This window comes from Clarias gariepinus, chromosome 19 (genome assembly GCF_024256425.1).
Source record: "Clarias gariepinus isolate MV-2021 ecotype Netherlands chromosome 19, CGAR_prim_01v2, whole genome shotgun sequence".
In the NCBI taxonomy this organism is placed as follows: Eukaryota; Metazoa; Chordata; class Actinopteri; order Siluriformes; family Clariidae; genus Clarias; species Clarias gariepinus.
The window spans coordinates 7,994,222-8,020,992 of NC_071118.1; the positions used below are offsets into that span (position 1 = coordinate 7,994,222).

The window sequence follows — 26,771 nt, forward strand, 5'->3', positions numbered from 1 at the left end:
AGTCTAGCGATATGAAATACAAGGGTAAGTAACAAGGGATGAAAATCAATGCCTTAATTCGAAGATAACATAAAATTTTTCTTTTTTAAGTCATACTGTTTCTTTAAGTGTCATCAAAATTACCAGAAATTAAATTCTCCAGATAAGAGCTTTGAGCCCTTACAGTACAACAAGTTCATCATCTTTACCTGTGCCAAGTAACAGCACTGTTCAAGGCCTTAGTGCTCACACCACTTAAGTAACCTTTCACAATACTTTAAAAATTATGGTTATATGCATAGTGTGTGTGTGGTACATGCATATGTGCCTGTGTGTGTGTGTGTGTGTGTGTGTGTGTGTGTGTGTGTGTGTGTGTGCATGGCTTTTGTTTAGATTACTATCCTGTGTGTGTGTGTGTGTGTGTGTGTGTGTGTGTGTGTGTGTGTGTGTGTATGTGCACATGTGCTCTGCGGACTTTGGCCCAGATTAACCTGTTAGAATCCTGTCGATCACGCTGGCACTTAGGACTGTACAGAGCTAACAGTAACAGAAAAAAGATCAGTCACATTCATGCAAATAGCTTTGCATATGTTTAATTGTTGTAACCAAGCATAATCTTTTGCATTCTAATTCTTTGATTTGTGTTTTTTTTTTTTTTGGTTTTACAGTTACCAGTTGAAATTGTGTCAACAATTGTACAAACACTAATTAGAAACATTTTAGAAATAGTAATAATATTTTTGGCAGGGGTGTACCCTGCCTTGTGCCCTAAGCCTCCTGGGATAGGCTCCAGGCCCACTGCAACCCTAAATATAGGATAAAGCGGTATCAGTGTAAGTATATTACCTCTTGTGCATGTCTTTGGACTGTGGGAGGAAACCAGCGTGTCTATGAAGTTCCAAGATCCTGTACAAGTATAGGTGGCCAGGGCATGGATGGAGGAGCATAACCGCAGTTGACCTCCGTGCTTTTGCTGGGAATGGTCAGCGGAACATGCAAAAGAGTTATCCAAAAAGCATGCTGGCTTGATACAAAGAGGTACAATGAGAATGCTGCCTCAGGCGGCATGCTGGTTTAGTGATTAGCAATATCACCTTGCACCTCAAGGTGGTGTTTCTTGCTAGGTGGGTTTCCTCCGGGTGCACCGGTTCATGCAGAGTAGGCTAATTGACTTTTCCAAATTGTCGGTAGTGTGCGAATGAGTGTCTGAATGTGTGCCCTGCAATGGATTGGCACCCTATCCAGGATGTATCCAAGTCTCCTGGGATTGGATGACCCAAGTGCCCAAATAAGATTGGGGATAGGGTGCCCAATGCCCCAAGTCTCATGTGGTAGGCTCCACGCCCCTCAGCGACCCTGTATACAGGATTTAGGCAGTAAAGATTATGGTGACCAGTAAGTGACAGACCTGAAGATTTAATATCATGAGAATGAGAGACCTCAAGACAGAAAAGCATGAAGGATGCAGGCCTACATAGTAGCCAAAAGTCGTATATGACTGAACGAGCAATGAACAAATAATTGAAAAACAATTACCTTTGTAAAAATCTCTCTTACTGCAAAAGAAAACAGAAAAAATCCCTAACAGTGTTCTGTTAATCGATTACCGAGTGACTGTACACGTCTATCGACACTCGATTAGTCTGGTCTGTTATGGAAATGCAAGTCAAGCTGGCTGAGTGAAACTAGCCAGCTAGTAAGAAGATAATGTTTAACCAACCCGACAACTATGCGCATATCCCTGAAGTAAATATGTAACGTGTTATAATCCTGGTTAAAAAATATCCAGGAAGTGCTGAACTAAGAGGTATGCATTTCTCTTTTGGGTCGCGTATGTACTTTTCACGTTAGCAAATTGCTCTGTGGTTTGCTAAGGTTATTTTAAAGCGTAGCATTAGCTGTCAGTGTTTATCTCTCTTTCTTTCTGTGTTTTTAGAAGTCACCTAGGAGCTAGTGTGTTTTATTTCATTTACACAACCCAGCGGAAAAGGACAACTTTCACTGTTCAATCAGTTTAAATCGGTTTTGTTCAATGTCGCTTCCTTTTTAAGAAATAAAATGGTAAAGTCTTCTTGCTGTTTAGCTTTAGCGAGAGTCTGTTGTGTGGTTAGCTGTTGCGTCATAAATGTGTGTGTGCTTAAGGAATTTGTTTGGTCATTGCAGCTTTCGTAATGACATTAGATGTGTTTAAGGTTTTCAGTATTGTAGATCATACTGGATTGGATATTTGAACTTTCTTGTTAATACAATGATCCATTCTACTCTTTCAGTGCTGTTGATTAATTCTTATGATTGTGGTTTTGGATTTCACTGATCACACTGAAATGTAGAATGAGACAGCACTCAATATAATTCGACACTTCTTCTGTAGGATGTTATTTAATCAGTCTGCATTGTCTGATCACAGGACTGTCTGCTCCGCCTGCCAGTGTGAGGTGAGAATGGAGAACTCCGGCTACGCTGAGAGCTTCCCTGACATACACACAGGCACCAGCAGCGACGAGGACCTTATGGAAATCACGGGGGCCACAGTGGACTTCTCCAGTACTGACGATGTGCCTCCTTTAGACCGGGACTACGGGTCAGGTAGATGTCTCTTATACAACAATGTGATTTCGACGTTTTTAAAAATCTTGTTCTAATGGTCAAATAGTGAACCAAAACAAAAATTCATACCACAAATTGTTTGACCATTTGATCCATCAATCAAGTCGATCATGTGTTTAGTTAATACGATATATTAAAACCCAGTAGTTTAAATTTTATACCCAGTGCTGTTAAATTCTTAATTCTAATTGCTCAGAGGGTGTTAATTAATTTTGTGTTGTCCATGATTCAGAAGGTTTGCATTTCATAGGTTTGTACAAGAATGAGTAAAAAAAAAAAAATTACATATACACATCTGGTCATATAGTCCGGCTATATGTCTTATCAAAAAAAAAAATTGGATATCTGCGAACAAAATTTGGGGCAATACTCTAAGGAAGATAAAAGTTTCCTAAAGAGAATCATTGCTTTTGACACAACATGGATTCATCAATAGAAGCCTGAGAGTAAACATATGGGATCTGGATATTTTGATGATTGGAAGAAAAACATCCTCAATCACTAACTAAGGAACAGTTCAAAAGTCAACCATCAGCTACAGAATTGATGTTTGCGGGTTTCTGGGATCATCAAGAAACATTATCAGAAAAAAATGTTAAATAAATAATTAACAGTGCTTGTTAAAGTGAGATGATTATTGAAAAGCAGAAGCCCTAACTTCGGAATAAACATGGAGGACTGCTATGCAAGTGTGCAAACTGTTGAGATTCTGCAAAAACTTTGCTTTAAGGAGTTAAAGTATCCTCCTTATATTCCTGTTCTTGCTCTCTCGGATGTATACCTGTTTGGTCCCCTGAGAGCAGCCCTACAGGGGTGAAGATTCACTTCTGATGAAGAAGAATTTTTAAATCACATTCTTATTAGTAAGATAACCTAATATTTTATGGAAATGTTTATTTTGAGGGAAAATACTGTTAGTGCATTGTAGCACATAGTGAACACATAGCTGAGGAAAGGCTTCATGTCAGCTGAGTTTGCACAAGCTGCATTTTTCTTGGAAAATATTCGACAATGCATCAGGCTGCATCACATCATAAAATAATGTTAATTAATAATGTTAAAGTCTTAAAATGTGGAAGGTAAAAACAATCAGGATTCACGCTGACCACTGAGAAATTAACAGGTTTTTGTTTAAGAGCATCAGGAACCTATAGCAGCCAATGATTAGAAGAATGCTGTTAGACCACTTTACAAAATGGTATCCCTATAATTTCTCCTATAATAATGCTTGTAGTATACACTAGTTTGTTCATATGGTTTATAAAGTAAATTGTTTATGATATTAACAGAACTCATGTTTTCAGATTGCAGATTTTCCCCTCTAGAAGTCTCCATAAAATATTAATAGTTGTGGTAAATGTTAAAACTTTTTGTCTGTATTTGTCTAACATCCACTGTATGAAGGTGCAGGTGCAACTGGGGATGGACTTAATGGGGTTCCTAAGCTGATGGATCTTCTAGATGAGCCTGTGCCTGGGGTGGGCACTTATGAAGACTTCAACACGATTGACTGGGTGCGAGAGAAGTCCAAGGACCGGGATCGTCACAGAGAGGTTGTGTTTACTGCAATACAAAAAGTTATTCCTGGGCCATACAATTTAGTCTGTGGGTTGGCTAGACTTTTTCCTTCCAATTTATTAATTTATGTATGCAGTAGCACTTGATTATACATTAATACAAGATCAAGAACAAGATCATTTAGCAATAGGTGTACTTTTATGGAGTTGGAAAGACAATCCTAAGCCCTTTAGACAGTGGTGGGGGTATACTAATGATTTACTAACCTGATTTGCAGGCAGTGATTGTGCATGACTCTTTTTTTCAGATTGCCAGTAAGAGCAAAGAGTCTACATGGGCTTTTATGAAGAGCATCAATGATGCCTTCTCGGGTTGGCTCCTCATGTTGTTGGTTGGACTGATGTCAGGTTAGTAATCAATATATAAACTGTTTTTTTTTTAATGACTTTAAATAGTTTGTTTTTAACTGAAGCTCCTATCAGTTTAACTCTTTCACATTTTAAACTTTTTAATAATTATAATTGTGTTTTAAATTAAATTAAATTAAAATTAAAGCAGCTCAATGGTTTGCACTGTGGCCTCGCAGCTCCAGGGTCGATGGTTCGATTCCCACCTCGACTCTTAGTGCATGTTCTCCGGTTTTCTCACACAGTCCAAAGACACAAAGATTAGGTTAATTGGTGTTCTTAATCATTGGGAGAAGGTGGTATGTGCATGTGTGCCCTACAATGGATCCCCACACAATCCAGGGTTTCCTGGGGTAGGCTACGGGCCCTCGTGACCCTTGATAGACTAAGCAGTATAGAAGATGAATGAATGAATGAATTAGATCAATGTTATAATAATTGTGTAACAGTAGATATTATTGATAAAACCACAAATGTTCGTTGTGGTTTATTTTTATTTTTTTAAACTGTTGTAAAGGTGCTCTGGCTGGTGGGATCGACATCTCCGCTCACTGGATGACTGATCTGAAGGAAGGAGTATGTCTCAATGACTTCTGGTTTAACCATGAACACTGCTGCTGGAACTCCAACGAGGCCACGTTCCAGGAGAGAGACAAGTGTCCTCAGTGGAAGACCTGGGCTGAGCTAATGATTGGCTCCAACGAAGGACCTTTTGCTTACATCATTAGTTATCTGATGTATGTTTGCTGGGCCCTGCTTTTTGCCTTTCTTGCAGTTGCTCTGGTTAGAGCCTTTGCCCCTTATGCCTGTGGCTCTGGTATTCCTGAGGTACAAGAATTTTTTTCCCCACTTTAAAAAAAAAATCCTATTTGTTTTTAGCCTAATATTATCTAGATGGAATCTGTTGCCATTTATCATATAGATCTGTCATTTTCTGACAAATTATTTTCTCTTACTCTGGCCCTTAGATTAAGACTATCCTCAGTGGGTTTATCATTCGCGGTTATTTGGGCAAGTGGACACTGATGATTAAAACAGTCACTCTGGTGCTGGCTGTGTCATCGGGTCTGAGTCTAGGCAAAGAGGGGCCACTGGTCCATGTAGCCTGTTGCTGTGCAAATATACTGTGCCATCTTTTTACCAAGTATCGAAAGAATGAGGCCAAAAGGCGAGAGGTGAGAAAAAATAATAATTGAGGAGTTTGAGAGAATTTCTCTGTCTAAGCTTTGTTGATTTCAGTCAGTTGTAACAGTCCTCTTATTTGTGTGTGTTAATACATCAGGTGCTCTCTGCTGCTGCTGCAGTCGGTGTTTCAGTGGCGTTTGGTGCTCCTATTGGAGGAGTTCTCTTCAGTCTAGAGGAGGTAAATGCCCTACAGTTTAGTCCTTTTTTGCTGACTCTTTACTTTTATGCAGTTGTGTTTGTTATGGTTTTGTTACCTCTGACAGAATATATAGCTTATCTCTTTTATAGTCAATCAAAGCACTAAGTCCATCAAGCAGTTCTCTTTGAACATTTCTTTTCTGCAGGTGAGTTATTACTTCCCTTTAAAGACACTGTGGCGCTCTTTCTTCGCTGCCCTTGTGGCAGCCTTTACGCTGCGCTCCATCAACCCGTTTGGAAACAGCCGGCTGGTGCTGTTCTATGTGGAGTTTCACTCTCCCTGGCATCTAGTTGAGCTGGTGCCATTCGTGTTACTTGGCATCTTCGGTGGCATCTGGGGTGCCTTTTTCATTCGGGCGAACATCGCCTGGTGTCGGCGACGCAAAACGACACGCCAGGGTCACTACCCAGTCTTGGAGGTGTTGGTCGTGACGGCGCTCACAGCTGTGCTAGCTTTCCCCAATAGCTACACACGCATGAGCACCAGCGAGCTCATTTCAGAGCTGTTCAATGACTGCGGGCTGCTCGACTCCTCACAGCTGTGCAACTACGGAAACGCAACCGATGTCAAGAGCAACAGCAACACACTACCCGACCGACCAGCTAGCCACGACGTCTTCACGGCCATGTGGCAACTGGCATTGGCGCTTATCTTCAAGATGCTAATCACTGTGGTTACCTTTGGCATGAAGGTCAGTTTATCCCACATAGTATCAAAAGAGTAATGAGTCATTTGTTTAAAGACCAAATACAACAAATGTTATATCTTTTTTGGGATTTTTTAGATTACAAGCACAAGTTAGGAAATGTTGGCTGATGTCAATCGTGGCACACAACTTTTTCTTGCCCATTTTGTAAGCAAGAACATTTTTAGGGGGACAAAAAGTCTTAACAGTGAAATCTGAGAAAATGGTGGTGATCTTAAAACTGGTTTCTACCCCTGCTGTGAGAAACTGCAACTGATGGCAAATGATGTTGCCTTAAAACATAACTTCTTTCAAAACTGCTGACATCTAAAGCCTAATTTATGCTTCTGCATCAAGTCTACATGGAGCCTAGGGTGTAGTCTAGACAAGTGGCCCGCAGTGTTCTAAGCATTTATACTTGTGCGTTGGTGTGTCTGTGCACACTTACAAACCTTCAGTTTGTTAGAAATCAAAAAGACATCTAAGAAAATGGTCAAAATGATGTTCAATTCATTTAAAAAAATGGAGGTGTAGGTTAAATTAAAAAAAGCAGGTGATTGGTCCTTATTTTTCTTCGAAAAATAAGTCAGAAATGTAATGCTACCAGGTGGAATAATCAGAGTCAGGTTTGCACTGGCATGAAATATGGTTGCATTTCATGTCAGGTTATGCCGAAAAGTACACCGTAGGGTACGTGGCTTTGTGGGATCAGGCTTAAGGCTGTTGTTGATTTCACTCTCATTTTACTTTAATGTTTTATGTTTTAAACATCCATAGTCTTATGCTAAAATATTTGCACAATAATTTGTTTACCATTAAGTTGTTAACCATAAGTTGTTTTTGAGCAAGTAAGCTTCAGCTATTAATACGTAATTAGTACTGTACCTTGTTGACTTTTACTTGGATTGGCGAATGGCGATTCTTTTGTGTGACAATTCATGTATTGCCACACTGACTCTAAAATCAAAAAAAAAATTTAAAGCTATTTTTACATTTATAATAGAGATGCACCAGTTAAGCAGCCAAGGTCCCAATTTTGCCTGTTTTTTAGTTTGATTGACCATGACCGGTGATCGGATAATCAGCCTCAGATATAACAGATTTTGTACCGAGCACAAAAGCTTATGAGTAGAGAAACAGAAACGCATTTTTCTGGCATTACATTATCAAGAATAATGTGCGTTATATCCCTTCAATCAACCTTTTATCCAAAATCTGTGAGCAAATTAGACATTAGGTACTTGCTGCTCAGTAAAAATGTAATTTTGAGTTAAATGTTAATCACTTGTATTTAAAGTTAGTTTATATTGTTTAAATGCTGCACTTGGTTTTAAAGTTTTAAGAAGGTAAGGAACACTACATTTTGATTGACCATTAAACATTTAGGGTTAAATGTGTAACAAAATCAGGGAAAATGTAATATCGAATTGGAATATTTATAAAATCAAGATACTTGCAGCAGCTAGGCATCATGTTATCGATAATATCATATTGGGTGGTGACTGGTGATTCCCATGCCTAGTAAATAATCACTAAACGTTTATTCACAAATAAATGAAATCTACAATGTGCAATGTACAAAGGCAAAAATAAAGAGGCGAGGGCTTTTGTTTTGAATGTTCATGCATCACCAATTCACCCCATTTGCACATTCTCCATTGTACCACGCTTGCACTTTTTTTGAGTAAAACTGTCAGTGTATTGAACTTCTGACTCCTCTATACTTTCCTCCATACCATCATTAAGTGACTGAGATAGGCAGTTTCCCCGAGGTGTTGTAGGTGTGCGTGAAAGACAGCATGGCTTGCACTTGTTTTCTGTCAGATGTGTTTATTTAATGGTGAATTTGAGTGCAAATGAATGCAGTGTAAAACAGCATTAGGCATTTTCTTTTCCCCTGTCCCGTTTGACACCTCTGTATCAATTCTTGCTACCAAGTCTTTATTTTACAATGGTGCACATGTTAATAATGAGATAGTAAGTGAAAGCTATTCATTAAATCTTCATAATTGTATTATGTTTTACCCAGGAGTGGAGGCCTACATGCTTTTACATTACAACATATTTCTTTTGTTACTTGCATGTCAAACCTTTAAATCCACATTAATCGTTTCTCATAATTATAGACCTAGGTTGACTGCTTTTGCAAGACCCTTTTCCGGCATTTAATTTCACTAATACGAAAAGCAGTCTCCTGGAATGGGGGTGGGGGTGTTGAATGTCATGAGAAAACTGGCAGACATTGTGGTTGTTATGTTGTGTTTAGGGTACAAACTCAGTTAATAGGTCTACTCATTTTGCCAGTCAAGTGTTTAAGCTGCGAAAATTAATAAAACAAGTCTCTAGCATGTATATTTATAAATTAGCAAATAAACATACATTTTCTCTGATGTAGATGGAATTTGACAGCATGTGTCGATGCTCCTCACAGAAGTTTAAGTGCTTATTTAATTAAGTTGCAATCCATCTTGTAGTTTTATAAAAAGATGCCATTAAAATGAGTTTCAATCAAAATTGCAATAAATTAAATTTTTTTAAATTTTTTTTTTAATTTAAATTCAAATTTTATTTGTCTCATACACAGTACGATATGCAGTAAAATGCTTACACGACCGCCAGTGACCTTAAAAAGAAAATTAAAGCTTATAATAAGAAATAAATATGAATAAAAGAAATACGGTAGAAAAATAAAAATTTAACTAGGATAAAAATAGTTGTATACTGTACATAAAATAGAAATAAAAATAGAAATAGAAATATATGGACCTGTGCAAGTATTTAATCAGGCTTAACAAGGCTGCAATTTATTACAGGTAATATACAGTATATGCACAGTCTGTTTTTTTATGTAGTGTGTCAATAATTCAAGTTTTTGTTAGTTTTTTTCTTTTGAAGTGATAGGCAGACATCCTCTTAAAGTCATAGCTTGCTGTTAGCCTTAATAAGTACATTTGGATACAAGATAATACATTTAATAGTTGGATATCACAATCATAGTATGTGCCAAAGTAATTGAAATGTGATTTGTTTTATTTATTTTTATTATATATTTTTTTTTAAATCAAATTGTGCAGCTCTAGATTCAGTGCAGTATTGATGTCTGTCAGGGGAGTGAAGCATGCTTTTATAAAGGACCCGTAATGTTCAGCTTGAATATACAGTATTCTGTAGATGATGATACATGTACTTGCGTCTTATTTGACTCCGATATGTTATTTACTCTGTTGGAATTTGTTAAGTTAAAAATTTTGTAACTGGGGCATGGCTTGTGTACAGGTTTAGCCTATTGTCATTAGTCAAAATTAATGTTTTAATGTGAGATGTGAATGTCAATTTTCCTCCACACAGGTTCCCTCAGGTCTGTTTATCCCCAGCATGGCTGTGGGGGCGATTGCCGGAAGGCTGCTGGGTGTGGGCATGGAGCAGCTGGCATACTACCACCATGACTGGGTTATCTTTAAGGGCTGGTGCTCACCTGGGGCAGACTGCATCACACCAGGCCTTTATGCGATGGTTGGAGCAGCTGCCTGCTTGGGTAAGAGATTATAATTGATTGATCTCTACAACTGCCTAAATCTTTCAGTATTAAAGTTTATTAAAATAGCTTTGTTCATGAAATATTTTGAAATAAGGCAGATATATGGAACAAGCATAAAACTTTTTTTTTTTTTTTTATCAACAACTTTAAACTTCCAACTTTGCAGGTGGTGTAACTCGGATGACGGTCTCCCTGGTGGTCATTATGTTTGAGCTGACTGGAGGTTTGGAGTACATTGTGCCCTTAATGGCTGCCGCCATGACCAGTAAGTGGGTTGCAGATGCACTGGGCCGCGAGGGCATATACGAGGCCCATATCCGTCTAAACGGCTACCCGTTCCTAGAGCCCAAAGAGGAATTTAGTCACAAAACCCTGGCTATGGACGTCATGCGACCTCGTCGCAGTGACCCCCCGCTCTCGGTCATTACACAGGATGGCATGAGCGTGGAGGAGGTTGAGACTCTCATTGCTGATACGTCATACAGCGGCTTTCCTGTTGTGGTCTCGCAAGAGTCACAGAGGCTGGTGGGCTTTGTGCTCCGCCGGGATCTTGTTATTTCCATTGGTGCGTGAGTTAATCCATCTATCTAAATAAACTGTATGTGTGTACAGACCCTGAGGATTTCTCTTTACCCCTTGTTGTTTCACTTTGTCGAGCTGTTTTGTGTATTGTACTAGTTATAACATTCAAGTTACTATATAAGCATACTCTCTTCTGAATTATATTTTAATATTGTTTTAATTTTCGATTTAAAGATTTTATTCACAAATAGTACCGCACACTGATAATCTAGTTATCAACTATTAGGCTTATGGATAAAATAATAGTTTAATTTTAGGAATTTACAGGACCTGGTAATGCGAGTTTACTGTTTCACAGTGTCATAAGTGATGGAAACCACTGCTTCAAGTTGCAAATTTGAAAGGCATTGATTTGATTTATAAATCTTTTTTTCCCCCTCTTTCTCTTAAGAAAACGCACGGCAACGGCAGGAGGGTGTGGTGAGCACATCACGGATTTTCTTCACCGAGTACACTCCGCCCCAGCCCCCTGACTTCCCTCCTCCCCTAAAACTGCGTGGCATTATGGACCTCAGCCCCTTCACAGTTACCGATCACACAGCCATGGACATTGTAGTGGACATCTTTCGCAAACTCGGGCTGCGCCAGTGTCTCGTCACTCATAACGGGTAAGCATGGCCCGATCACATCAAAACTGGTCCTTTGACGTTTTTTAAGATGAATTACCATACACCATTGACACAGAAGCCAAAGAAAATAGAAAATACACCATTTTTATTATTGATATAAGTTTAAATATAGATTTCTAGATATGTGATACATTTGGTCCATGTTCTATTTATAAAAGGCCAGGAAAATCTGACATGAGTAGTACATAATAACTTTATTTCTTTCTTCACTTACAGACGCTTACTGGGCATCATCACTAAGAAGGACATTTTAAAGCACATGGCTTCAATAGCCAACCGTGACCCAGACTCCATCCTCTTCAACTGAAAGCCGGTGTTTAAAATCTTACTTACTCTCCCAGGTGTCCTCTCCCCACCAAAAAAAAAAACTGTTTGATTTGCACTACAGACATCAGTGCTGGTTTCAAGAGTGAGCTCACACTGTGATGACTGTTTTTAGTGCCAAGTTGGACACTCCATGCACTACGGCTTAATCATGAAACCTGGCCAGATTATGACACCAAGTCCTGGTTTACAATTTGCAAGTAGCCAGTATGTCATAACATATCATGACTTTATCAGTTCATCTTGAAGGTAAAGAGTGGGGCGGTAATTGAGAGGATATGCATGCACAATCCCAATCATAGAAATGTCTTAATGTAGCTAGAGTTCCTACAAAATAAGGAAAATTGTGTTGTGAGCTACATCTGTGATTCTGTATTCATCCTTTCTTTGAATACAGTTCACGGAGATATGTTTGAATACTCAAACACTACAAGCAATTAATGACTAATCTCAGCTTAGTATTTCGGAGAAATGAGCTAAAATTGAGTATCAGGTAACCACAAGTGGATGTCTGTGTTTGTTTGGGTCTGCACAAATGTTCATGTTCTCATGTTCCCTTTTCCATTTTGTGTTTGACATCTTTACATAGCTGCAACTTTAACTTCAGGTAGCTAATTGTTTATTGCATTTGAACAGTAACAAGTTTACAGCATTTTGAAATATGTGAATAAGATGATTTTAGGGCACTTTCCACCCCCGCAAGGTGAGTCCTTTGGGGTTTGCACATTCAAGCATACATATATATATATTTTTTTTGGCTTTTACTCCTAATGAATCGGCGAGGCAGCTGAGCATTCCACTTGTTAGATTTAATTGGCTGTTTTCTTGCATAGCACGAATTTACAGCTGGGTATGACTGACTGTTCTGCCCTGCAGCTAGACCACTGTTGTATTTCATATATGATGCCCCCTGAAAATCTTATTAGGAGTTGCTTTTCTTTTTTAGTTGCAATATTTGTTAATTAGCGCAGCCTAGTGGTCATGCATCAACAATATACTTTGACTTTTTGTTCCTTTTCTTTATATATTTTCTACTTCAGGTGTGTTTAGACAGCATATGATCATTTGTAGCAGAGTCCTCTTTACTTGTTAAAAAAAACAGTAATAATAATAATAATAGATATTGTATTACACTATATTTCTCAGGATATGATGTATGCATGGTTGAAGACTTTAACCATATTTTAACCACAACCCTAATCTCAGTGTTTAAGATAAAACTATTTTAAAAGATACACATCTTATCCAAAGCAGTGTATATAATATAATTTAGTTAAATGGAGCAAATGAAGGTGTATGAGTGAGGATTTTCCTGACATGTTCTTGATGGCTGCCAGGTTTTTCACCTGACACTGCTCTACGTCAGGCGCATAAGCCAACTCTCATTGTTTACGTCATCCTCCAAATACACATTCATACATATTGCTTGTAAGCTGTTCATGTATCCATCAAGGGCTAAAGTTATACTGGTATTGTATCCACAGCTCCTGATTTAATTATCAGGGTTTCGTCTTGAAATTTTTCAGAGCTGTATATGGAACCATGTTCGATCTGCCCCTTTAATCGCAGCTGTCCCCTGCGTTCCAGGGTCATACATCATCCCATCCCTTTTCACTTACTGTGGGTCCTCAGATTAGTGTGTCTGCAGATCGGGATTAGTCACATGGCAGCTTCTTTGCCGAGCACTCCATTTGGGAAGAGCATTATGTATTTGTCAGGTCTTAAATTTGTAATATGTAATGTCTTTAATCAGTTGTTTGTACATGTTTAATGATCTGATTCATGTGTTTATCATGAAGGTTCATGTATTCTTCTAAAGTATAAATGTATCATTATCACAGTAATTTATTCATTAACACTCATAAGGCAAGTTGTGAATTGAATGTGTGTTTTTTTTTTTTGTGTGTGTCTGTTCTGGGTTTACTGCAGTTAGTTAACTGCAATCAGTACTAATAATGAGGTTGCTCATTAGCAGTGTTGTACAGAAATGTAAATTCATTTCGTGTCCAGGCTGACTTGAACATAAGTCCGGTGAGGAGGTCTAGTGCCCAGTCAGTGTTTACGTTCATAACCAAGGTGTTGATGTCAGGGCTCTCGGGTTCTTCTGCACAGACTTTGGCAAAGCATGACCTTATTTAGTGCACAGAACATGTTTGCATCCCGTACTTTATTTTAGTGAATGGGAGTTATAATACCACAGCATACAAGGACATAGGAAGGCTTACATGTAGGTGTGATCATTGTGTCCACATACTTTTGGCTGTGTGTGTGTGTATGTATGTATGTATGTATGTATGTATACGTATATACACATACACACAAATATAAATAACTTTGGGACACAAATGCCACTAATATGGAATTGTGTGTATGATGATTTTTCTGCTGGTGTCACCATGGGAATTATGTATGAGGTACGAGGACTTGTGATGGAAAGGCGTAAAACTTCATTAACATTTACAAAAGGGTTCAAATGGAATTTTAAAGAAGGCCGTACGTCTGTGAATGATAATCCTGGCCGAGGTGGCTCAGAGCCCACTGCAGTCGTTCCCATGAGAAAGGATCACCTGGTCCTTAAAAATCTACACATAACTTGTCAACAACTTGCAAAAGAACTGTATAATCAAAAGTCCCAGTTTGACTTGAACACCCCTTATATAATGACTACAGTGATAATGAAAATATTTTCTCTGATTAATGTAAAAGAATTGTCAGTCCTGAGGGTAACGAGGTAAAGCCAGCTATTCCTTGAAAGTAAGACCATGTGTGTAATACACGCATCTGCACTGACACAGCCTATTTAGTGTGTTTTGACCTACAATATTTCCCATGGGCTCTCACGCACCTCTTCACAAAGACTGCATTGCTCATACAAAAATGGATTCTGATGGTGATTCAGACATAAACAGTGAGTGTCCGTGTGAGTAAATCCGCTGGCTGATGCACATGTGAGGTTATTCAAAAACCACAACCATGAACATAGGAATGTCGTTTATTTTCTTAAGGAACCTATTTACAATTCAAAGCTCAATGTCATTGAGAAGTACCTGTCTGGTTTCAGATAAAATGCATAAGTGAAAAAAAAACCTTGAAAAGTTGTTTTTGAAACTGAATATTGCACACTTTTCATCCAATCAGAAAGCATGTATGAAATATAAACTACCCGTTGTCCTCTGAATATTCGCGCAGTTATCTTATTAGCCAATCAGGGGGCAGCACTGCTGGGCAAAAAAAAAAAAAAAATAATACATAGCTTCATCATTTTTGATCCCTGTGGCTTAATTTTTTATCCCTGTTAAAATGTCTGATACAATGTTGAAAGAATGACTTGAGGATGCAATTGTATGAATCTAGCCTCAAAAATCTTGCCTCTAGCCTAAAATCTGGCCTTATTTATATTTCCATGAACACAAAGTTATAGGGAAGAGATTACTTTCCTACAGCTGGATTTTCCACATCTGGTGGCAAGTAAGCATGCATTTATTTTGCCCAGAGCGAGTTTGTCGAGCCCTAACAAAACAAATTGCATCACTCTATGTATGAGGGTGAGTCAAAAATTATCCGCACTTTGGCTGTAGAATATATTCAAATTAACTTAACGAATTAAGACAAATACATAATTTTTTTTACATAATCTCCTTGCTTTTCCGTACACTTTTTCCATCTATAAACAAGCTTTTATACTTCTTCATTAAAAAAATTTACCACTGTCTTCACTTTTTCAATATGATAATGTTCCAATACTGGCTCTTGAGATTCCCAGAAAACTTTAAGCATACAATTTTCCAACTTTTTAACTTACAATTTTTAACTTTTCATTTTTTGGCAATGCTTTGCCGTTTACTCTCAGGCTCGTAGTGCCTCATGATCCAAGTCTCATGATTCCCTTTAAAAAACTTTCACCTTCTTTAGAATATGTGCGGATAATATAGTTAAATTACTAAATTATCAGCCAAAATGGAATCGGAAGGAGATTAGATATGGTGTGCGAAACCACATAAACACATCTGTTTATGTTGTGAGTGAGTGTGATGGTTTAGACGCACATTTTGGACAATGTTAAACAGAATCCATGTGTGACCCAAATGCGACAGTTTATCCTCGATGACGGTAATGGCATGCATTACTCATTCATTTAGAAGTTAATTCATTCATTCAGTTAAAATAACCGCTTCAATGAGTCACTGGAAACCTCTTTTGAACTTCTGATTTTCTTTGTATGATCTGGTGAGCTGAGTCAAATGGCGTGACTCGCTGTAGAGTTGGAAGTCACATCACTAATAGGATGTTATTAGACTAGTAGCTCTAGTGCATGTGAAACTACAGCAACACAACAACAAAAAAACTCGACTAGTAAATTGTATTATGGCTGACTCAACATAAAAATAAAAAAAAATTATATTTAATGTTCTTGTACAAACAGTATTATTATCAGTGATGCATTTTTCTTGGACTATTTGGATCTGTGTCACACCAGCTGTCAGCACTGGTCCGTTTGTATATGTCTATACATTGTGCTGCTCTTCGTCCAGACTAAATCCTGGTAAATTCATGAAATTCCTCAGCTGTGTTCCCACAAACCCTAGACCACCCATTCAAAGTCCAACTGCACACTTCCAAGGGGAAAAAAAAACTCCTGACCATGAGAAGTTTAACTTTTTGTTATTTTTTTTTACTTTTTTGAAGAATTTCTTTTGTCTTTTCCTTCCACTCCCATATGAAGCATCCTTCTGGTGTTAATACTTGCATGCTCCGTCTGCACTCTATTAGTCTGCTGTTGAGTCATTTGATTTGGTCTGAGTAAACAGGAAGCTGCACAGATCCTTCCTTACTCCACCCACTCTTTTCCTTTTTCTCACAGTCTGCATATTGAACGCCTTAGACCCCCAGTGAGCACAGCTCAGAGGTCAAAGCGGAAGGCTCCGAAGTAACTGGACGAATCCTCCGCATGCACCGCGGTAGGAGAGGACACCGAGACGAAGATCTCGTCTCCTGCTCGCAGCTCGAACATGCCTCCCTGGTAGATGGAATGGAGGGCGTTCTCTCTGTCCGGGGCCCAGCACTTGGTGCCCACTCCCTTCAGCAGCTGAATGGGCTGCGCATAGGCCGTCTTCTTATATACACACTGCACCACCTGCTGGCTCTCTGAGCTGGATTGGTGATCCCTGTTGGACAATGTGAGGTACCGGAAGTAGACCTGAGCGTACAGGTAATAGCGTCCTGTCTGAGGGATCCGCAGCTGTCCATTCGACACGGTCATGTTGTGCAGGTGTGTGCCGAAGCTCTGGTTGCCCCAGGAACGTACAGGGTGACGGCAGGACTGGTGGAGCTCTTTTTGAGGAGTTAAAGATGTCGGGCCTGAAAAGAAAAAAAAAAACAGGGATATATGTATAATAAAAAAAGAAATTCTATTTTGCAGCCAGTTCTCATTAATTGTATATTAATGTGATTTAGGGGCCATTTTTTAATAATAATTTGATAATCATGATTTGAGACTGATGTTTTTTTTTGTTGTTGTTTTTAATCTTTTAGATTTTCCCTAGGGCGGCACAGTGGCTCAGTGGTCAGTGGTGAGTTTGCATGTTCTCCTTGGTGGGTTTCCTCTGGGTGCACCGGTTTCCTCCCATAGTCCAAAGACATGCAGATTCCCAAATTGCCCATAGTGTATAAATGAGTGTATGTGTGTGTGCCCTGTGATGGATTGGCACCCCATCCAGGGTGTCCCCCCCCCTCCCCCTCGTGCTTTAAGTCTCCTGGGATACGATCCAGGCCCCCTGTGACCCTGTATACAGGATAAAGCGGTATAGATGAGTGAGTGAGTAGATTCGAGTAGATTGAGTAAGTAGATATCTGGTCAAAGGTATGTAACACATGACCAACATACCCATACAATATGTGCTTGTTGGACATTTTATCCCAAACTCTGTGCATTCTTTGCTGTTTTGTGGTAGGGCCTTGCACTAGATTTTAAAGCATGGCTATGGGAATTTGTACCCATTCATACACAAGAGCATTAATGAGGTCAGACGCACAATTCATCCCAAAGGTGCCCCAGGCTTCATAGGCCTTGCTTTGTGCAGAGAGGAATTTTTATGCTGTAACGGGTCACGGAAACGACCCTAATTCCAGTGATGAGAAATCCTCATTAATGCATACAAAGCAATTTGAGGCGAATATGTGCCTCCAATTTAATAGCTGAAGGCAGACATTAGGAGGTACTAGTCAATCCACAACAATGTAGTATAAGATTTAATCAGTTAATATGACCAAAAAAATCACAGCTTATCATTTTACAGAGAAACACAAAATCAGTCTAAATGTTTAAGAACGATTATATGTTTTTAATGCTAAATAAGAACACAGTGTTAATCCATTTATTGGTGGGCTTGGATCATGTGTCTACCTAACAGGTCCCTGAGACTTAGCTGTTACTATAGACAAAATAAGACGTGCATTAATATAAAACTGTGATTTATTTATTATAGATAGAACTTTTATCAATAGTCAACACCTTCTGACTAGTCAGATTCAAAAATCCAACTGGGCTGTGATATAATAGAAAGGAATGACTCCCTGAGACAGCTTGAGGAAGAACAGACTCAAACAGAACACATCCTGTTCCTGGTGTTTTGGGGTTCTGTACATTACAATATACTGCTGAGTTGAAAATAGTTCCTAGATTGTTTAACAAAGAATGAACTATTTGAGTTTACATTAGATTACAGGTTCCACCCTAACTCTCTCTGACATGCGCATGTACACACCTTGTAATCCATTGTCTCGGAGGGTGAGGTGAGCCGAGGGCCTCTGGTTCCCACCAGTGTGGACTTTCAGACGGGGCTCAGCTGCTGGTCTTTCTGTAAGAAAGATGGGTGTGAGGGGGGTTGGGGGAATGCAAGGGGAGCAGGTGCAATTTGAACATTTGGAATTTAGTTACTTGTTTAATATGTGTATCTGTATCAGGTGGCATGGGAAGCCTGTTCTATCCATCTAGGAACCTCTGTAGTCCAACTAGAGACCGTAGAGGCCAATGTGCCCAATGTATTTATTCCCATTTGTTAACAATTGTGGTAGGACCTCTGGTCACCATTCACTCACACACTACAGGCAATTTGGGAACACCAATTTGCATGTCTTTGGATTGTGGGAGAAAACCATCCAGCATAGGGAGAACATGCAAACTCCATGCACACAGACCCTGAGGCGGGAATCGAACCCAGACCCTGGAGGTCCAAGGCGCCAGTACTGACCACTAAGCCACCATGCCACCATTACACAGCAGGTTTTCTTGATTTAAAATTCTACAACTTACCTTGAAAGACGTGCTGCGAGATGATGCTTTCTGTAACCTAAGCGAGAAATCAGAAAAGCTGCTCACTAAAAACAAAACGTTAACAATGAACATAATTTCTGTGGACCACCTTAAAACTAGTGTGATCAAATGTGTATTAAAAAAATCTACAATGTAAAGTGTGAGAGTAAAGTGAGATACATCCAGGAAATTTTAACACTGTCCAAGGACAATAGAGCTTAGCAGGAGTCTGAGGCTTCAGCGGTGCCTCGTGACAACATTCAAGACACGTTTATCCTCTCGGAACCAGGCACAGAGCTTCTGAGAAAACAAAAGCCACAAGGACTGCAGGCAAATTCCTGCCAACAGTACAAAGAAGTGTTGACATCGCAAGTGATCGACTTTCCTTCATGGCCACATATCAAATATACAAGAAGGTTTTTCAGCGTATAGGCCATGTCAGGAGAGAGAAAGAGAAAGAGCGAGGGGGGAAAAATACAAAACGAACTGGAAAGAGAACTACAGTACTAAGGACAGAGTGTGGAATGTACAGTAAGAAGTTCCACTTGATGTTTTGATGCCCTGAAAAACTGCACATGTTAATATGTGTAGCCAAACCAAACTACTAGATACCCGAGTAAACAAAGCCCAGACCATGCACTTAAATAGAAATCTTTGTATAAATATTGTTCTAGTCTGGGGTAGTCTTGCTCTCTCACAGCTCCAGGGCCTCCAGTTCGATTCTAAGACTAGGTCATCCCAAAATTTAGCCTTGATCTGTCATGTATGGAGCAGGGGTAGCTCATTGGTTGAGGCAGTGGACTATGGTCCAGAAGGTCCCCGGTTTTGAGATACAGTATGTCAACCCATTTAATTCTTATCGTCATAATTATCAGTCCCCGATATTACATTTCTGATTTTTTTAACTGATGTTGTACTGAGATAAATTAATGGATAAATAAGCAGTTAAAACGCCAGTTAAACACACACACACACACACACACACTCAGCCAAGTATTTAGACAACATATGCTATGTATTATAGCTCCCCGTCTGCACAAAACAAGTGATGTCACTAATAAGGTCAAGCCTATCTGGTTAAAGAGTTGTGCTAATTAGAATCAGCTGGTTTAGTTATAGATGAAACAAATATGTGTAACAGTTTTTAACTTTCTGAAGGCAGGGAATCCTCGTCTGCACAAACATGGAAAAACTAGGGAATTCCCAAGTGAAGTGCAAATTTCTGGTCATGTTCTTCAGGAAGCAATCAAGCAGGCATGGACTGAGCGAGTACTGTAAGCCTTATGATTTATGACTTTATGCACAGCTGGTTTGAAGAATAAAGAAGTTCATACTTAATTCTGACTGTTGTGTAGTAATTTCACTACATGACAGGGAAAATCTATATTTTTATTATTTTGATTGTCCTTAGTTAAAAAAATGAGTATTACTAAAACATTGAAGTTTACTTTTGTCTGAATACTTTTGGCCACCATTGTATATGTCCTTCCCTAAAATAGCACATAAGATCAAGATGAGGAAATCAAATCAGCCATCAAATGTGTTCAGCTACTGTGCATTATATGGACAAAAGGATTTGCCCAAACCTATAATGATGCTGTATTTAAATACGTAAACTTCAATATGGAGTCGGCTATAACAGATTCCACTCTGCTTGGAGGGCTGACCACAAGATTTTGGAGTGTTTCTATGGGTGAATGCATGCCTATTCATTCTGTAGAGCATTTATGAGGTCAGGCACTGATGTTGGATGAGAAGGCCTGGCTCACAATCTCCCTTCCAGTTCATTCCAAAATGCTCCATGGGGTTGAGGTCAGGGCTCTGTGTTAGGGCCAATCAAGTTCTTCCACTCCAAACTCATCTTTATAGTCCTTGCTTTGTGCACTGGGACACAGTCATGTTGGAATACAAAAGGGCCTTCACCAAACTGTTTTCACAAAGTTCAAAGCATAGCATTGTTCAAGATGTCTTGGTAAGCTGAACCATTAAGATTATCCTTCACTGGGGTACTTCATAAGAGGCCTAACTGAAACACCTAAAATTAATAAATAGCAGGTTTGGACAAACACTTTTGTCTATATAGTATACCCAATCTATACCATAATGTCCAGACGAGGGCGCTATTATCAACATAAAAAGCCAGTGGGGATTCCTGAATGATTATACAGTGTATTTATTTTATTTTCCACCTTACAAGCATTTGCTGTGCAGCTACAGGTTTAACAAGCATGATCTTTGTAGAAAGTATAGGTTGCATAAAGTGTGAGTTTGTGACTTTAGTGAGTTTCTATTAAATGTATGGTTTGATCACACACACGTGAAAGAACTGCCTTAAAGCATATTCACTAACATGCCGCTAACACAGCCGGTGTGGTCTGAACATTCCTTTAAAATGCAACCGAATAAGTTGTGTCCGCAGAGCATGATGTGCTGCTCCATTTGACATGACGTGACATCCAATGTGTTAATAAATGTGTGAATGGTGCCCAGTGATAAATTGGCATCTCACTCATGCATAGAGTTTTCCCTGATCCACATAATAAAGTACTTACTGAAGATAATTGAAATATTGTAATCATAATTTAAATACAATTCCTTGTCCATCCTCAGTAAGAAACCCCAGATATTTCATCTACCTTGGATATATATGTCCTAATTCCTTCAGCCAGTCTGATGCATGGTTCCCCGAAGAGCTGTAGCAAACCATCCGGCACTTCCTGATCTTTCTCCAGCACATTCAGCAGCCCAAGACAGCGCAGCTCCTCAGACAAACCCTGACTCCGGGCCTGTCCATCCGCCAGAGAGAAAAATGAGAAACCGGGTTAAAACCAAAATAACCTCAAAGGATCATAAGATCGTTCACAATGCACAGAGACTGATACAAAGGACACTTTAAAGTGTAACTTAAAAAACATGTTTGCTGTGTGAGCAGATGTTTAGCGCTGCCTGCAACCCTCCCATCACAGGAATCCGCACTGCAACACATCCAGAAATGTCATCACAACAAAACTGTAAAAGAAACACTGCCATAAAATGACATAAACATTAAGTGAGCCTAATGGAAGGCTCAGTTTGGTTAGGGTGTGGGTGCGGATGTTAGCAAGACATGGGTGATAAGCGTACAAGTGAGACTGAAAACACTTCTAGTAAGTTTGGGCCCAAACTCCCATAATTCTGATATATGAAGGTAATGTTTAAAAGGAAATACTGATCTCCATATATAGGCCGTATTTCCTGTGCACCAGCACTGATAGCATATCAGTTACATGTTGGTTAGGTTTTGTTCTATTTATAGATTTAAAAGTTAATTAAAAGACAATATGTAGTGTTTTGTGTTATTATTAATTTTTATAAGTATGTCATTACCAGGTACCAGGTAAGTGTCCCAAAAGTCCCCATACATTATGGTAGAATATAATGTGTTCACGAAAGAAGAAGAATATCCACCTGACACAATGCAGAGTTACTGTCATTTTTCAAAAGACAACAGCATATCCTGAAGGGGTTTATTCCTCTAATACCACTGCAATTTGTCAAGTATTACAATGACTATACCATACATACTGTATACTTCTTTTAGTTCAGGTGTCCCAAAAGTTTCCATTCCTAGGGGAAATTCCCACTTGTACCAGCTCCCTGATTCTGGCACAGGAATTACAATAAAAGCCAGGTTATCTGAAAAATGCAAGTAGTGTTCAAGTCAAACCAGGATTTTTGATTGTGTAGAATAACAGAACATAGTCGTGAGAGTAAAAACTCTATAAACTTTATTTTTCTATACAATCCCCTGCTTCACTAATGCTTTTATCCCAGCGTCCCATTAGTGCTTGGATACCATCAAGGTAAAACGTTTTTTAGTAGCTATGATCAGACTGCCTGCTTCACGTCTGAAACACTGGCCTCCCAGGAACTCCTTACATAGGCCCAAACCTGTAGAAATGGCTTACAGTGAGGTCAGGACTGTATGGGAATGTGGCAGGAACTCCCAGCCAAGTTCCTGTAATGTGCAAATGGTGTTCATTAATGATTTTTTGTACAGTTCTCACAAACTGATGTATCTCTTCCACAAACTGGTGACAAGTTAACCTTCAATTTTCAAGAATCAGGTGTTCCACTCACTGAAAGTTCATGAGAGGTCTGAGCCACCGCAGTTTGCTTTGGCTTAGAGTCTCATCACTGGACTGTGCTTGAAGTCTTCTCTAAATGTAAATCTCATCACCAAGTCCTGGTTTAACTCGAATTCCGATCGTATCTACACCTTATGCCAATATAAACCAAGTATAAAAGGACACCCTGTAGTTACCTTTAATGTTGTGTATTTTTGACAATGCAAATAAGTTCTTGTGGTCACTTGTGTTATAATCAGAGGTTACCAGGTTTCAGCAAAACCAAAAAAAAGGACATGAAACTAAACCTCCTCCCCTCACCATAAAAAAATAAACATTTGGAAAAGGGAAAAGGGAACAATTGATCTTCTTTTAATATGTTTACTGCAATACACTTAATATAAACCTAAAAAACACTAAAAAACAAGATCTGGAATATTATTTAACTAACCCAAATTGGTGTTAAAAACAAAACAAAAATGACCCAGGCAATCGTGTCAGTAACTGACCTATCCGTTGCTTCTCCTTCTCCGTTGTAAATATTTAAAAGGTAAAAATGGGGCAGCGTGATTCCTGTCCCAGTGGGATAGACTTAGTTGCAGTTCCCATTTTAACCACAATACAATAATGACTATGAAGTTATATGAGTGAAGAGCATGCATGACTTAAGAAGACTTTATAAAAAACATAAATTATTGAAAGACTGATATCGGTTTCCTTACTACTAGTTACAACAGCTATAAATAGTCATCTCTCACTAGTCTCCCCCACCTTAGCCCAAAGTTAGTGTCTTTAATATTGCATTGGAGCTGATCACATAAGATCACAGCAGCAGTAAGACACCAAAACAGAATTTCCAGGGTAGCACTGCGCAAACAAAGTCACCAGTCTATCACTTTAATAAACAACCACATATGAAAATCTCATACGACTGTTGTGCTTCTCGTTTGTTTGGATGATTGTTTTAACAGCCGTATCTCTGTGGGAATGTCACTCACTTGTAGCTGTAGTCAAAGTTTTGCTCCCCAAGTGCTGTGGTTTTTAGCAAGGTCAGACTATTTACAGGACAGTTATGCATTATATACACAGACTTAAGCATTGCTTCGTTGCAGCCCAGCAAGAGGCTTTGGATTTCCACACTAAAAAAGTCATGAAAGTATTAAAACTGATATATTAACCTGCATTAAAAGCATATTGCTTTAAGAACTTTATACTGTATATATACTGAGCAATTTAAATTTTTGTGTGCACTTTCAAAAATTTCGTTTTTATGACACCTTAATTAGCTGCAGATAACAAGCCCGAACTGTGCATGGTCATCATGATTTTGAAATGTATTAAGTTATTGTTTACTAATAAAATGAAAAACTTTTATGATTAACATTATGATTCTAAAGGATGAGCATAAAGTCCTTCCCTAATTATGTCCAATCATTTCTTTAAAACTGTGCTGGATAGAAACATAAATGTTGTAACATTACAAGATCGATTAATAGATTATTTTATTTTTAATGTAGTGTGCAGGAAATTATGTGTTTGTATTTAACATAGCTTGCTTGTGAATAAATGTCTGAAATCAGGGAAAGCAGGGAATGCTGACCCTGTAGCCTACATATGTAACTTGTGCTCCTGGAAAGTATAATGAGGTCAGTGCTGGATAAGTTCCCATTTAGAGTATTACAAGCAGATGTGTACACAAAGGCAGAGAGAAGGACAATGCATTAAAGCAACGAATTGTATAAATGAAGATAATCCGAGAAAGGAAAGAACAAAACATTGTATGCAATACAGAAACATGAAAGAGTGTTCAGCTCGGATCAGATCTTTTTCCACTCAAACTTTTGTGCAGTTGCACTCAGGAGTTTGTTTTGTTCTCATCCCTCATGATCCTAACACGATTAAGTTATTGTTTACTAATGAAATGAAGAACTTATCAGAATAATTTTTAGGCATACACAACATTATGAATATATACAAAGTTCTTCCCTTCTATACATGATATGTGTGTAATATATGCCTGAAATCAGGGAAAGCAGGGAATACTGACCCTGTAGCCTACATGTGTAACTTTTGCTCCTGGAAAGTATAGTGAGGTCAGTGCTGGATAAGTTTCCTTTTTAAGTATAACAAGCAGATGTGTACACAAAACAGGGATAATGACAATAAATTGTGTTAACACAGATAATGCAAGCAAGGAAAGAACAAACTAATACATCCAGTACAGAAAGATGAAAGATTGTTCAGCCCTGATCAGATAATTCGGCAAGCAAACTTTTTTTCTTTTTCTGCAGTTGCATTTGAGAAGATTGTTTTGTTCTCATGTGGTGTCATTTACCTGAGCCACTGACATATTGAGATAAACGAATAATCCAGTAGTGGAGGCGACCTGAAGAACCACCATAACCACAAACACGGTCGTTATCCAGAACTTGGACGGCGCTTCCACGGTTATTTTCGGCTCAGCCATGATGAAAGACGACTCGCTGCAGACGGACCTCAGATAACTGGAGTCGGAGTTGGTCTCGGATGCCAAGGCGTTCCTTTCTGGTGACTGCTCTTTAATGCCTTCAGACGAGGCTGTTGTAGGCACGGACACTCCATCCATCAGCCTATCAACTTCTGACATGCAGCAAGTTACAAACTGAGCTCACGGACAGAAGATCTCTTGGCACAACCCCAGACGCAGTGCGCAGCGCAGCGCAGCTCCAGGCTGTCTCCGCGCGTCCGGCTTCTGCGCTGCCCGGCTTTGTTCTACAGTTTACTGCCAAAATAAATAAATAAATAAATAACTCCACCAGCTGCCCTTAGAATCCCATTACTGGTCATTTTAGGTACACGTTCTCTGTTCTTTTCATTAGCCAAAACGAAGCATCTTCACCTTACTCACTAAGAGGAGCACAATTCTGTCAGTCTGCACCTGGGTTTCCTCTGGGTTTTCCTGTTTTCTCCAATAAGACATGCCAGTAATTGAATTGGCTCTAATAATTTTTTTTTTTTTTTTTTTGCCCTAGAATGTGCATGGTGCTCTGTAACGGACTACCTCAAAATTACCCGGAAAATTCAAAAATGTCTTTTCCTTTAACCCAGATTTTGAAGTGTGGCTGTGGGAATTTCTTTGAGGTCTGGCACTGTCGGTCATTGTTGGGTGAGGAGGCATATATGCAGTCAGGATCTCAATTCATTTAAAGTCGTCAGTGGGATCGAGGTCAAGGCTCTGTGCTGCCACATAATTTCTATCACTTCAATCCTGGTACCTCACTGGGCCTCATTTTGCACACAGAGACATTGTCATTCAGGAATGTTGGGGCCTTTTCCTTGTAGTAAAGGGAAATTCTAATGCTATGGTATACACTCTGAGTCACAAAGAAGGCACCATTTCAGAAGGGTCAAATTACATTAAACAGTAAATTTACTGGATTCGGGTTAAGACCGCTCCAACACATTACAACACAGCTATGTTTGAAGTAGGAGCATTTCCTCAACCAACAGAATTCGGACTAAACAGCTGGCCATAAGACCACTTGTTACTATAGCTAATCAGAATAAATTTGTTCAGACTAAAGGGCAGCATAAGGGTTGGACTATGGAGCAATGGAAGAAGGTCTTGTGATCTGATAAGTCCAGATTGACCCTATTCCAGAGCGATGGGTGACTCAAGAAGGGAATAGTGCCAGTTCATGAATAGTGCCAGTTAACTTAA

General features: G+C 39.0%; 2 protein-coding genes across 4 annotated transcripts; one reads left to right on the top strand and one right to left on the bottom strand.

The window, feature by feature from the left end:
* The first annotated feature begins 1,640 nt into the window (after positions 1–1,640).
* Positions 1,641–13,523, top strand: clcn5a (chloride channel, voltage-sensitive 5a). Of its 3 annotated transcripts, none has more exons than XM_053478581.1 (12): positions 1,641–1,786; positions 2,387–2,565; positions 3,991–4,139; positions 4,412–4,511; positions 5,029–5,339; positions 5,480–5,686; positions 5,794–5,874; positions 6,041–6,586; positions 9,929–10,115; positions 10,285–10,683; positions 11,092–11,308; positions 11,546–13,523. In XM_053478581.1, the coding sequence occupies exons 2-12, from the start codon at positions 2,421–2,423 to the stop codon at positions 11,634–11,636; spliced, it is 2,433 nt and encodes an 810-aa protein (XP_053334556.1). In that variant the 5' UTR covers positions 1,641–1,786; positions 2,387–2,420; the 3' UTR covers positions 11,637–13,523. The 3 variants fall into 3 exon arrangements, with proteins under 3 accessions (XP_053334556.1, XP_053334558.1, XP_053334557.1); XM_053478583.1 differs by having other exon boundaries at positions 3,997–4,139; XM_053478582.1 differs by lacking the exon at positions 1,641–1,786 and adding an exon at positions 1,801–2,040.
* A 1,407-nt stretch (positions 13,524–14,930) lies between these two features.
* Positions 14,931–25,783, bottom strand: tnfsf10l3 (tumor necrosis factor (ligand) superfamily, member 10 like 3). The gene is made up of 5 exons (XM_053478704.1): positions 25,407–25,783; positions 21,602–21,751; positions 18,966–19,002; positions 18,418–18,510; positions 14,931–17,011 (listed from the first exon to the last, which is right to left on the bottom strand). The coding sequence occupies exons 1-5, from the start codon at positions 25,695–25,697 to the stop codon at positions 16,554–16,556; spliced, it is 1,029 nt and encodes a 342-aa protein (XP_053334679.1). The 5' UTR covers positions 25,698–25,783; the 3' UTR covers positions 14,931–16,553.
* Between the last annotated feature and the right edge of the window lie 988 nt (positions 25,784–26,771).